General features: G+C 41.5%; 1 protein-coding gene across 1 annotated transcript in view; it reads right to left on the bottom strand.

The window, feature by feature from the left end:
* LOC140997856 (CD276 antigen homolog) overlaps nucleotides 1–14,711 on the bottom strand; it is a 45,791-nt gene extending 31,080 nt beyond the window's left edge. Inside the window, exons 1-4 of the mRNA XM_073467914.1 lie at nucleotides 14,543–14,711; nucleotides 12,739–13,065; nucleotides 12,399–12,437; nucleotides 11,119–11,394 (exon numbers count right to left, since the gene is read on the bottom strand). Coding sequence (XP_073324015.1) covers nucleotides 11,119–11,394; nucleotides 12,399–12,437; nucleotides 12,739–13,065; nucleotides 14,543–14,612 — 712 coding nt within the window. The 5' untranslated portion in view covers nucleotides 14,613–14,711. The remainder of the gene's footprint in view (nucleotides 1–11,118; nucleotides 11,395–12,398; nucleotides 12,438–12,738; nucleotides 13,066–14,542) is intronic.
* Nucleotides 14,712–14,797: the final 86 nt, after the last annotated feature.

A 14,797-nucleotide genomic window follows, 5' to 3' on the forward strand; every position in this document is an offset into this window, starting at 1 on the left:
CATGTCAAATGGCAGCGCCTGGTGGTGTTCATGTGTCTGCCTCTCTGACTTAGAAAAAAAAAGTCAGAGAGCCGCGACGCCGGCAGCCTGTTAAAAAATAAAAATAAAAATAAATAAGAGAGAGGTGCAGGCCAATCACAGGCCGGCGCTTCGGGAACACTCCCGGTTCTGCCTGTTGACAGGTGGGTTTATACCTTCTTATACCTGCACAGCGGAATAATAATTCTAAGAGATGAACAGACGTTCAGACGTTTGTCTCTTCAGCCATCAACCTCATTGTTTATTGCCGAACTGTGCACAAACAAACTGTTCCCCGTGGACAGAGACAGAGACAGAGGGTGGTAACATCCCCCTGTGAGATCGTGGTGTCAGTCACACGTGACTCTGCCATATTTGGCGCATCAGCGCCTCCTCCTGAACAAATACGATGACATACATTCATACACTCACCCACTCTCAACACTGCCTGTGGCCCGTCCGGGCCTGGCTGCTGTAAACCTGCTGTTTGTGTTGCAGTCAGCACGGCTGACCTGCAGCATATGGCACCTGCAGACCCGGCTCCCTCCCCAGGCAACTCCGCCACTTAACACTCATAAAACAGAAAAATAGGCCGACCTGTACCCAACACTAATAAATACATAGAAACTAAATAGCAGAGTACTTAGCTCGCCCGGGGTCTGAGCTTGTGCCGCCGTCCGACTCCCCGGGGCGGCGGCGTCGCTGGGCGGCGAGGACAGGAGCTGCTGGCGGCTGGTGGCGGCTGCGCGGCCGCACAGGGAGCGATGACGGCACAGCCTCTCTGTGTGGACCCTGGTCTGGCTACAGGAGGCAGCCAGCCCCCCCTCCTCACACCTGAGCTGCTGACTCCCCCTGGCTACCTGACGCCCTCCCCTCCTAACACCTGAGCTGCTGACTCCCCCTGGCTACCTGACGCCCCCCCTCCTAACACCTGAGCTGCTGACTCCCCCTGGCTACCTGACGCCCTCCCCTCCTCACACCTGAGCTGCTGACTCCCCCTGGCTACCTGACGCCCTCCCCTCCTCACACCTGAGCTGCTGACTCCCCCTGGCTACCTGACGCCCTCCCCTCCTAACACCTGAGCTGCTGACTCCCCCTGGCCACCTGACGCCCTCCCCTCCTCACACCTGAGCTGCTGACTCCCCCTGGCTACCTGACGCCCTCCCCTCCTCACACCTGAGCTGCTGACTCCCCCTGGCTACCTGACGCCCCCCCCTCCTCACACCTGAGCTGCTGACTCCCCCTGGCTACCTGACGCCCTCCCCTCCTCACACCTGAGCTGCTGACCCCCCCTGGCTACCTGACGCCCTCCCCGCCCACAGAGCGGTGCAGCCGGACGCGCTGCTCCTCTCTCCGCCATCAGTCACAGCTGCACCCGATCAGCCATTAAGGAGCCCCGCTGCTGACGTCACACACCAGGTGTCTCCCCTAATCTCACCACACTATGACACCACATTATACTGTGATCTCAAACCAAATCGGAGATCCTGACACACTACAAGACACCATTTTACAAGATCTTACTAACCATCTTCCCGGGTGAGTCTGAAGTCAGCGGGTCCACGGATTTTGTAAATCTGCTGCGGGATGAGGAACTGATCTTCTCCGCCAGTGGATCATCTTTCTCCTCCTGTGACGAACATCTGTCGTCTCACATCTTTTTTGGCTTTTGTTTTTAGGTTTTTCCAGGTTTCAGCTGAGCGACGTCTCTTTTCTCTTTCACTCCGGTCGATGCGTTAAAACTGTTTCTTTCTTTTTCACCGCGCTGTTTTCCGTTTTCTTGTCTTCAGTGATTTGACCACATTGCTCCATTAATTCAGTCAGCAAGTTTTTCTCAAAGGAGGAAAAGTTTGAGCTTCTCTGCCATAGTAAGGCAGCTTATGATGTAGCCTATATATTTAATTGCATATTTAATTATTAATATATATATATATATATATATATATATATATATATATATATATATATATATATATATATATATATATATATATATATATATATATATATATATAATACATCCATGATTTTTCTCCTCCTTCTTCTTCTTCTCCTTTAATCTTGAACTGTGTCATGAACAACACAGATGATATTTGTCATTTAAAACAAATATTTTTCCAAGTCATTAAATCGCAGTTTGTTATTAATAAAGTAAAATCTCTGTAGTTTTGTGTTAAAGCGCTCAGTGAACTACATCGTCTCATCAACACACGTCACCAACACCAACATGGAGCCAACTGGGCCCAGAAAAGGTCGTAAGAAAGAGAGAGTTGGTTCTGGTTCAGTTCTGTGAGAAAATTATCTTTTAAACTGAAAAACATCATATGTGACATTCATGACACAATTCAAACAGGATCAGTGAATTATTTGTCAAATGTATCTGTTGAAGTCTTCTGAAATTAAAATCACTTTTATTTCTTTGATCACAGTTTGAACACAGAAACATCAGAAACAGTCACAACACACAGTTTTGACATTTTTCATGTTTTATTCAAACGTTTGTACAGAAATGATGAAGCGCTGCCTGAAGTGACATGAAACACTACAAGTGCATCATCAGTGAACAACAGAAACATCAGTGTGTAACTGGACCTGACAGACTGCCTGAGCACCTGGAAACATAATAAAGAACCAATACAGGCTCGTCCCAAATAATGGCAACAAATATAAAAGTCACATTATATTTACTTGTAGCTACAAAGTGTTCACACTGACTGACAGTGTTAACAGCAGCTTTAGTTCAGTGAAGTCTGATGGTTTTAAAGCACATGTGGAGCTCAGTCAGGAGCTTTAAGCTCTACAAGCAGTCTGATAATATTTGGTGAATAGACGGCATTTATACAGCACTGCTGCCCTCATTCATCCATTCACTCACTCACTCACTCACTCACTCACTCACTCACTCACTCACTCACTCACTCACTCACTCACTCACTCACTCACTCACCGATGGCAGTGAGCCACCATACAAGGTGCTGGTCTGACCATCGGGAGCAGTTTGGGCTTCAGCCTGTTGCTCGAGGACACTTGGACATGTGGACGGGAGGAGCCGGGGATCGAACCACCGACCCTGTGATTAACTGACCAGCTGCTGGAGACGCATCAGATAATCAGAGTATAAAAATAAAAGAATAAAAGCAACATAGAACAGAGTGAAAGAGCTCGTCTTTGTCCTCAACAACGACCACGTTCATACAATCTTTCCTGGAAGTTGCACTCTGTTGTACACGAGATGTGAAAGAAGATTAAAAATACAGCTGGAGAGAGAAGTTCAAACCCTGCAGACTTCCTGTTTTGGCCAATCACTGCTTGAAGTGGATGTGAATGTTGGTTTGTTGGTTTCAGGAAGTGAGTCGGGCTGATGCCTTTTTACTTTAACAGGATTCTGGGTCCTACACTTGACCTGGACACTATTTGTGACTGAGTGCTGTGAGATAAAGTCGAGGACTGTGTATGTGTATATTTTGTATATTAATTGTGAGTTTGCTCTGTAGTTGAGGGAGCAGACATGCTGTGATCTTACTGTCTATGATCTGGATGAGGTTCAGGACATGAGGACGGTTCAGGGAGCGATTGTTGCCGTGGTAATGGGACATAGTGATGAAAGCAGAACGAGCTACATGCACATCGTCACCCAAACAACCTTCCTTGCTGCCATCACAACTATCTGCTTTAACACAACCCCGATCCTAACCTGAACCTCAGATTCATTTAAATGTTAAAACCAGGTTTTACTTCTCCAACTGAAATAAGTGACCAGACAAAATGTCCTCGCCGTCATCCAGCATGGTCTCAGACTCCAAGTGGTGCTGACTATTTTTTAATCATTGTGGTTCTCAGTTCAGCGTCTGGTGGTCCGTCATTTGTGTTTGGTGGTGAACCTGGATCAGCAGGAAACAAAACAAAGTTATACTCAAGAAAATCCCAAATGTCTTGATCCTACTCTGAGTGTTAATACACACAGAATGATGAATGTCAGAGAGGATAAAACAACTGTCAAGACTCTGAACATCAGATACATATAAAGAATGAGTTGTGTCTGTTTATCATTAATATGTTGATTCAATACATTTAAATTTACCTTTCTTAGGATTTTGTGTGATGCGATTCTTGTAAAGCACACCAGCCACAACAACAGCCGCAACTAAAAGGAGGCTGAGAACTACAAAACCAGCAATCACTCCAGCAGAAAGTCCTGAAACAGATACAAAGTGAGTGCATCAGTCAGAAGGTCAGTGCAGATGATAAACAGCAGACTGGACCTCACAGCTCACACAGAACAACTAAAGGTGAGTCTGCTCCTGAAATCTGAACTTGTTTCACATGAAAACTCCACTGGGATGAATGTGAGCAGGAACAGTGATGTGAGCTCTGATCTCAGGTCCAGTTTCCTCCTGCTGGGCTCCACAGCTCAGAGGCTGCTTCTGGTTCTGGTCCCAGCAGTGAAGAAACAAATGGACTTAGTTACAGTCCATCACTTTGATCTGACAGTAAAAACACAGGATCATCTGATAAAATATAAAACTTCTTCACAATACTTTTACTGATACTTTTACACTTTTACTCAAGTGGACTTTTACTTGTAACAGAGTATTTTTACTTTGTGTTTCTGCTTCTTTCACTTCAGTAAAGTATCCGAGTACTTCTTCCACCACTGACTACTGTCCAGAAACATGAAGGTTAAAATCACTGTGAGCTTCTTGGTGCTGGTCGGCTCCACAGTTATTGGGCCTGATGGGAGCAGATCAACACACAGTCTGTAGATTATTGAAGTTGAGTCTCAGTAGAAGACTGAAGTTTTCACTCAGTTTGAAACATTTTTAAAATCTGATGAGGATCCTTTAGATCTGATTAATAAAAAGTGTGACTTTATGTAATGAGAGGGACTTTTTACAGTGTAAAATGAGCCTGGTGCTGCCCTCTAGTGGACAAACTGTGTCATGAAGACTCTGATTCTCAGTCACAGTCAAACATCAGTAAATGTTGGAGGCGCTGAACATTTCTTCACTCCTGGTTTCAGGCTCAGACAGAAGAGGAAGACTCCTGCTCAGATGTAGAAACCACAGTGTCACAGTTCATCTCATGTTTTCATCTTATTTTCACTTTAAGTCAAAACTTAATGCTGGATTTTAAGTTAATTCATCTTGTAATTAACCAACTCTGCTGCAGTTAATGAATAAAGTACCAGGAAGCTGTTTGTCATGTTGGACCTTCACTGCAACACAACGGTTATAATTACAAGTTTACATCGTCCAGTAAAAACTGCAGCTCCACAGCCTTTATGTTCAGTGTCAGGAAGAAGTATCTGACTCCTTCCTGATTTATTCCATGTTTGTATATTTGTCACATTTAATTGTTTCAGATGTTCAAACAGAATCAAATATGAGGCAGAGACAACCTGAGTTAACACAAAATACAGTTTCTAAATGATCAATTCAATTATTGAAGGTAAAAACCAGGACGACAAAGTCTTTTTTAAATCATTGAACACTAAGAATGATGTCACCATTAAGAGGCACATGGGTTTCAGCATGAATGAAGGTTTTCAGGCCCTAAATCACACCCTGCTTCTTCATCTATTTTACTGTCACTGGGACCATAACTGACTAAATGAACATCATGTTGAGTTGAAGAAGACTTGAAACTAGAGACTGAGGCCATGAACTCATCAGGAGACTGTTTACTGAGGGAATAAATCAGGTGAGAAGCAGCTTCCACACAATCACACCTCTTTCTGAGCCCAGTGGAGTCGCCCCCTGCTGGTCGGTAGAAAGACTGCAGGTTTAAGGCACTTTCACACCTGAAGGCTTCGACTATATTTTATACAGTCGATGATCGGGACTGTTTTAAGTTTAAAAAGCTTTAAGTTGATAAAAAAAAATCACGACTCACTAAAAATGATCTTGAATTGACATCACATGAGATTTGTTGCCTGATATATTTTTTATTTCACTAAAGTCAGAGAAAAAATGTGTTTTAAAATATGAAACATTAAGTGTTTAAAAGCTTTTGTTTGAGTCTCTGACAACAACTCAGATTAACACACATCCAGAGACAGACGGGTACAAGTACTCAAGTACTGAGCTTATAATTGTACTCTAATTTATGTAACTTTATACTTCTACTTCACTACATTTCAGAGGTAATATTGTACTTTTTACTCCACTACATTAATCAGACAGATAAAGTTACTAGTTACTTTGATCTAGACTCATAAAATATAATTATATGTAGAGTTAAAGTTTGCTCCTAGTTTTCAGTCTGAGTTCAGTTTGTAGTTGAGAAATAAAATAATAAAGTCATCAGTGAGTAAACTCTTCTCTTCCTGTCTGAGTGTCTTCATGGTGTTTGTTGTGTGATTCATGTGTAACTCGGCTGCTGTAACGCTGCAGTTTGTCATTGGGATTAATAAAGTCTCTCTCTAATCTCTCTAATCTAAACAGAGCTCACAGTGACGCCTCTCTGACGGCTTCACTCTGCTGTTGCTGTGCTTTCTGTCTCCAGGGCTGCAGACCTGTTGGGAGCTTCATCAGCAGCAGGGGACACACCTGGGCCTGATGTGCTCCATGTATAGAAATCCTTCAGAACATCTGCTCACACATCTTTGTGTCGGGGCTTCTGGTTTCCTTTGGTTTGTTTTTACAGCTCAACATCCACACAGCACATCTTCACTCATCCACTGCTGCACTACTGACTGCACTCACTCCTCCAGCTGTTTGTGTCTCTGTTGTAAATAAGTCACTGTGTTGTTTAGTTCACTGTGTGTCTCCTGGTTTGTCCCAGTCTGAGAGCTGCACTGTGACACTGATAAAAACTTCACAGTGTGTTTTGGTGAAACAATAATTCTTCAATTTAACAACATTTTTTCTTCTGGAAGTTAAATGTGACAGAGTGTCAGGATCAGGCTGCAGCAGACATTTATAAATCTGTTACTGAGTTTGTGGGTGAAGTTGAATCAATTCTTAGAATATGAAGAGAATTTTACACTCAGTTTGAAACATGTTTGACTTGTGTAGACGTCTTCATCACAATTTGCTTTGTGCTCAGTCTGAACATGCATAAACACTTTTGAAAACTTATAAATCATCAAGAAATAAAATGATTGAAGTGTTCATACGACACAAGGAAGAATCTCACCATTGATGGTCAAATCAATCTCAGCATAAATCTGATGGTTGATTTCCTCCTGAGTGACGACACAGCGGAAGTTGTCGGTCTTGGTCAAAGCAGCTTGGAGGACGATGTCGTAGCTGCCTCCTCTTTCTGTGACCTTCAGATCTTTAACAGGGAGGATGTTTCCAGAACTGTCCTGCCACTCAACTTTAGGTTTTGGAGAAGCACCAAAAACTTCACACTGCAGCACCGTCCCATCATCTGATTTAACTGTTGTGACAGATGGTTTTGAAGCTGCACCTGTGAACATGACAGAAACAAAAGATGACATTAGATTTAATTTCAGCATCAGAAATGTAATATTGGGATGTTTTTTGTTCATCACATCTCTGCTTGTTGATTAGAGCGAGTTTAAGATGAAAGAAAAACACAAGAAAGTAATAAAAAGCATGATGAGGCTCAGTTACAGCTCCCAGCATTATTCAACAGAGGATCATATTTCAGACACATTTCACTTCTACAAAGAGTTTGTAACTATTTACAACTAAAACACTTTTTCTGACTCACATCATGACAGAAACACATCAACAGTGAAGACTTTACAGCAGCTCCTGAACTTTTACACATTTGTTGTGCTTAAAAAAAACATTAAAGGACGTCATGTGAACTTTGTTGTCTATTTACATTAAATAATAAAGAAAATGTGTTATGAAATGTGAAACACAGGGTCATTAAGAGCTTGTCCCCTTCTGTTAACAGGGCTCGGGTGTGGCCACTTTAATAGGAACACCTGTACAATCTAAAGCAGGGCTGAGCAACATATACAATATATACTGTTGTCATGATGTGAGACTATATATTGTCTTAGATATTTGATATTCTCACATGGTGATATATCATAACTGTTGTCTGTTCCAACACAACTGTTCTGACTTTAACTTCACTTTTATGATGAATTAATGTTCAGTTTGTGTCGACACTGTCATCGAGGTGTTAATGAAATAAAATCTTTATCACTGAGCTCGTAGTTAGTGACGTGTTGAACTGGACTGTATTATATTCAGACGTGTTTCTAATATTCTGACCCGTCATGTTTGTGAACAGGGAGGACAAAAAAACAGAAACACCTCTCAGTGTGATGTAGTTCAGTACAACACCACCTTTAACAATCCGTGTACCCAACGATCTTTCGTTTTTTCGTTTCAAAACCAAATTAAAAAAACGGAAAAACAAGTTTGTTTTTCTGTTTTTCTCTTTTAAACCCAGAACGGAAAAACAGGAAAAACAGAATAACACAAAACCACATTTTGTGCCTGTTATTCTGTTTTAAATCAAAAACTGAATAACATGAAAATTAAGTTTTTGATTTTTATTGTTTTGTTATTTTGATATTCTGAAAACTCGGGGAATGCTGGGAGATGTTTGGGAGTCAGAGGAAGGAAGTGAGCGGGAACTGGTCTGGAGATGAAGCGTCTCTGCAATGGCAAACTGTGTCTTTGTCCGGGGAGTCGCGGCTCAGCCTGAAGCCTGAATGTGATCATTACTGATTAAAACACGTGATACTGAACAGTTACAAGGAGGAAAACAACAGAGGCGAAATAAAAGAGACGAGGAGGTCCGATCCGTTACCAGGCAACCAGAACATCCTTTGTAGCAACTACACGTCTGTTACACTAACGGAAGACAACACAACACATTTCTATTTCAAAATAAAAGCATTTGTTATTGTAACCTATTACTATAATTATTAATCTATTGTCAGAGAGAAATATTTACAACAATATGTAGGCTAATGTTTTCATACTATCACATTTATTTTTACCTGTATAGGCCTCAGGTAGCGATGAGGAAAATATATATGGCTGCACATCTGTCAGCTGCACTGTCAGCAGCTGTAGCTGCACCATGCAGACATGTCTCACACTTTATTTTGGAGGCTCAGGACGGACTAGATCATGACTGTATTCAGGCCCGGTTCTAGACTGGCCTGATTGGGGGGCAGTAAGAAATGTTGATGGTCACCAAATACTACTGTGTTGATGCCACAGGGACGATTGTTGTTAGTGTTTGATGTGTGTAGTCTGTCTACCAGCCTGTGGTACCGACACCAACGTAAACATCGCCGGTCAGCCGTGATTTCACAGCCGGTACGTAGCTGCAGCTGTGAGTGTTGTATCCTTTGTTCATTATTATTTATTTAGAAATCATTATTTATTTATGGATTCTATTTCATGATTTACATTCAGATAGCTTAAATATATCAGATAGATAATATTACAATACAGAGTAAAAGTAAAGTTATTTCCACACATGATTTCAGTTGAGTTCAGTATGAGATGTTACACATTTAGACCACAAGGGGGCGCTCGGTCTGTTTAACGTCAGCTGAGAGGAGGTTAAAGTTCGAACCGTAGAAGAAGAAACAGTCAGTGGGAAAACGTTGGAAGTCAGATTGTTTTACTGTTAGTCGTCGTTTTTATTGAACTGGGATCGTCTTTTTCATCAGTAAACACCCGAAAAGACATCGAGAAGTCCTGCTTCGTTTTTTTTTTTCATAGAAGCTGCAACTAGTTCCCACAGTGAGGTCCCATGCGGCGGAGCGGGACAGAGACAAACTGCAGCAGCTGCCGATGGGACGATGCTACTACTAGCAGCTGCTAGCAGGCAGGCTAACAGCTAACTAGCAGGCAGGCTAACAGCTAACTAGCAGGCAGGCTAACAGCTAACTAGCAGGCAGGCTAACAGCTAACTAGCAGGCAGGCTAACAGCTGCTAGCAGGCAGGCTAACAGCTAACTAGCAGGCAGGCTAACAGCTGCCTGCTAGCAGCTGCTAGCAGGCAGGCTAACAGCTGCTAGCAGGCAGGCTAACAGCTAACTAGCCTGTGGCTAACAGCTAACTAGCCTGTGGCTAACAGCTAACTAGCCTGTGGCTAAAGCTGTGTGGAGGTCCCGTGGTATCTGATGTGATGCTAACAGAGAGAAGCTGCTACTGACTGTGTGCAGGGCGCAAGAGAGAGAGAGACCCCGGCTCTGATGGCAGAAGAGCCTGTGATTACTCTGAGCAGCGTTTATGGGAATAAATTACAATATAATATATTTGAATATACTTTTCTCTTTTCTTCTATTCTTCTCTGCATAAGGCTGAAGTGCAGTCATTCATTCTGCCTGGAGAGTCTGCGATCTCAACTTTCCCGCTCACTTCCGGCGCCTCTGACTCCGCAAACATCTCCCAACATTCCCCGAAATTTCAGAATATCAAAATAACAAAACAATAAAAATCCAAAACTTAATTTTCATGTTATTCTGTTTTTGTTTTAAAACAGAATAACAGGCACAAAATGTGGTTTTGTGTTATTTTCCGTTTTTTTAATTTGGTTTTGAAACGAAAGAACGAAGGGTTCACGGATTGTTAACTGTGACCTCAGTAATAAACACACTTTCATTTACACATTTCAGACAAAGTCGACACAAACTGAACATTATAAAGTTCATAAAAACAGAGTTAGTGGCAGAGCTGCTGTATTAAATTACAATATATGTTTCAGGACTGAGAGTTTCTCTCTCAGTGAACACAGTTTCTCTGATTAATGAACTAAATGAACACATGAATCAAGTGTATGTGCTCATATTGTAGTCATGTATCACCACAGTTGTACGTAGTCATATCCAACATGAAGAAAATAATGAATGATGTAAATGATCCTTAAAGGTGAATTCAGACTGAACACAAAAGTTGATTTTATTCCAGTTAATTTAACAGCTGGAGAGTTTTTACAGTGAATGTTTCAGCAGCACAAACATGAACTCCACTTCTTCTTCTTATTTCCATCCAGAACACTTTTATCTGCTTTTTCTATTTTAAGTCTCAGAGTTTCTTCAGTTTGAAACATTTTCAACATCAACAGACTTTGAGGTGATTACCTGTGTGTTCAGTCTGAACTCATTATAGGATAATTAAAATAGTTTGAAGACTAAAATACCACTGACCTGTCAAGCGCACAGCGGTCACAGCAGCAATCCTATGGCTGATTGTCTCCTGCGTAGCTACACAGCGATAGTTGTCGGTCTTGGTCACAGTAATGTTGACAGTGATGTATGAACGACCTCCTCTTTCTGAAACCTGAGGTGTATCAGCACCAAGAGTGTTGTCATCACTGTCCTTCCACTCTACTGTAGGAAGTGGATCACCATGAGCTTCACACTGCAGCAGCGCCCAGTCATTTGTTACAACAAGTGTTGCAACAAACGGCCTTGGAGCTGCACCTGTGAACAAATAAGAGGTGTTAAAGGACAATTATAGTGTAATATGGGATATTTTTTCCATCTATACTCTGCTTGTATATCAATTTAAAATGTGAAGAGAAAAACACAAAGGAACAGAAACATAGAAAAGCACAATATCAGCCTCATTAACATAGTTCAGCACTATTTTAAAAATGTTTAACTTCCTCCAGTTTGAGGCAGATTCTGACTCATATCATGGCAGATGCACATATACAGTGAATTTCTGCTAAATTTGATGAACTACAATTTGAAAATGAAAGACTGAATCTTCAAAGTTAACACACCTGATGTGTCATCAGGACTGAATCGTGTTGGTTAGAAAACATGTAATTATTTGGCCTGAATGCAAATTAATCCTAAAATTAGTTGAAATTCTGCTCAGTAGCAAAGAGAAGGCTGTGAAAGATTTAACTGCTGTGTTTTTATTTATTTGTATAGTTTAATTCTTTCAAAAGAGGGTGGATAAAATATTAGAAACATGTCTCAGTATCACAACACACTACACAGACAACGCAGTTTAAAACAAACACAAAAAACAGTCTACAAACTGACAATAAGACTGAATCAACATCTCTGAACAGTTTCAACACAATCTGATCATTAAAACCTTCATGAAGATTAATTCCTGGTCTGTTTAATGAGACTGGTGAGTTTTATCTGTGTTACCTGATAAACTGGAATATTGAGTGTTTATAACTTTGAATGTGTTTTTGTCACTGAGATGATCAAAGCACAATATTTACAGTTTCTATTGACTGTCATTATAAATATAATATAAAGGCAGTTTTTAGTGTGAATCTTTAACACTGACACAAACTGAACAGATGTTGTTGTCTCCAGATGTGTAACACAGCAGAATGACACACAGAGGTTCAGCTCAACAGATGTGAGTGTGTTGAATGATACTGAGGCCTGTGGAGCTGATGACAGCCATTTTCTATTAATGAGAGCTGGGGAGTGACGTCATCAGAATCAGGACTCACCTGGGATGTTTTCACCTGTTCTGTCTCTTAAGACTTGACCTGAAAGGAAAAACAAACACATGTTAGATTGTTTTGAAACAGACAGGTAATACTGTGTAAAAGTCATATTTCATCTACTATAGACGGCTGAAATTTCATTGCACAGAGACATAATCTGCAGCGTGTCTCTGATATCTGCATGTTTGATACAGAGGTCATCTCTCCAGATGTGGCTGCAGCTCTGTGGGCTCGAGGCCCTGCCAGATGTGTTCTGACCACAACAAAAGTCCATCTGGGACTCTTGAACCGGTCGCAGCAGTAAATGAGCGGACATCTTTAACTGTTTAATGAAAGCACTCACCAACAACAAGCTCAATGATGAATGTTTGTCTCGGCTGAAGACGTGGAAAAAAGCAGCTGTAGTTCCCGCTGTCGGCCATCTTTGTTTTTGTGATCTTTATGGAGGCGTCGCCGTTCTTCAGTTGATCTTGAAAATGTGAGACTCGACCTTTGAACTGCTCATCTTGACCTGTTTTGCCGTTATTGTAATATTGGCCGTCCTCATACATGAACACCTCCTTCTGACCATCTTTCCTCCAGTCAAACAGCTTTCTTGTGATGTCGTCCTTGGTGCTGAGGGAACAGGGTAAAACAGCATCATCATCTTCTTTCACGACCACTTTGACACCTGGAAGATAAAAACATGTGTTACTCAGTATGTTAACATGCAGAGTCATCAGGAAACAAAGTCAGATAACAACTTTACACACCACAACAATAACTCAACACCTGTTTCCTCTAACATAATAGTTTTGGTTGTGTCGTGCTTGTACTGACATATTTTAAGTATATTTAAGCTGTACAGTATAGTTTATTAAGTTTTTGTTATTGAGCCTTGTGTTTGAATGTTACAAAATGTATTCAGCTGGAAACTCTTCAGCTTTATAACACCAGGAGAAGTTGTAGTTTTATTCATGTCAGATCTTGATTTATTGGACTGGATTCAAAGACACAACTAACCACCAAACTATCCTGTTCCTCAGCTGCAACACACAGGTTGTTTTTAACTTTGTGATTCAAATATGTTCATCAAATTAAAGCTTCACATGACACACACACACTCACACACACACACACACTCACACACACACACGCACGCACCAATAGTGAAGACGCCACATCATTATAGAGCATCAATCCAATCAATAATATTAATAATCCATGAGTCCACCAGGTAACTACTCTGTATTATGTTTCACTAAAGAGTAAACAAAAAGAAAAATAAAGGACATCACTCAGATTAAACTGTTTATTCTCTCCTCGCTCACTAAAGAGTAACTAATGATTAACTAATGATTAACTAATGATCTGACTTGGTAACTATTCAGTATCATGTTTCACACTGATTCATATATAACTCATGAATAAAGTGACTCTAACCCACAGATATTTATTTATGTATTAATGTATTTAATGTTTAATTGTTGAGGGACCAGTTTGTGTTAAACCTGCTGCACACTACAGCTTTTATAGCCGAAGCTAATCAGTAATGAACGTCACCATGAACTCATCATCAGCTGATGATTGATCGATAACGTGTCTCCCAGTCTGTCCTGTGGTAACTCATTATCTACTCTATAGTTTATATGTAACTCATTAACGATCCAATAACTATCAAGTCCTTCCTGATGAAGATCTGCGCCACGTCTCTGTTTTATTGAGGGAACTACTTTAGTTCAAAGTGAACTGAACTTTAAGAGTCAAAGTCCAACAATCACAACATCCTGAAGGTTTCATGTCTGCACGAGCGTTTCTGTGAAACCTGTGCGTGTCTGCAGCAGGATGGAGACGACGCACACGCACACGCACTGACGCACGCACGCACACACACACAGCAGTGATGACGACATCATTACAGAGCATTTCGAGATTAAAACTCAGCATCATCCAGCTGTAATTCTTCTGTAATCGATCCGATCAATACTATCGATGTGTGCTGATGATCAGGGTGCGTGTGTGACGTCACAGCGCTGAGCAGGTGTCTTGTACGCACTAAAGCAGGAAGCAGCTGATGAACATCCCGCATGTTTCCGCATTGTTCCGCTGCTCAGATGAAACAAAGTGAGAATTAAAAACTGTCAGTGAGTGATGATCAGTTTTCTTACCGTCTCCAGCAGCAGACGTTTCTCCAGAGCAGCTCAGCAGACAGAGACACACGAGAGGAAGAAGCTCCATAGTTGTGATGTCCTCTGAGGACTTCACCACACTGATGGTGTCTCTATATGACGGAGCTTCACACACTCCTCAACACCCTGACTGGTTCATCACAACCTGTTTCTGCTCCTCAGCCTGCAGCTGCGGCACTTCCGGTACTAATATTTCAGAATAAAAGCGCCATCACCAGGCCTGCAGCTGCCATC

This window comes from Pagrus major, chromosome 6, assembly GCF_040436345.1.
Source record: "Pagrus major chromosome 6, Pma_NU_1.0".
Taxonomy (NCBI): domain Eukaryota; kingdom Metazoa; phylum Chordata; class Actinopteri; order Spariformes; family Sparidae; genus Pagrus; species Pagrus major.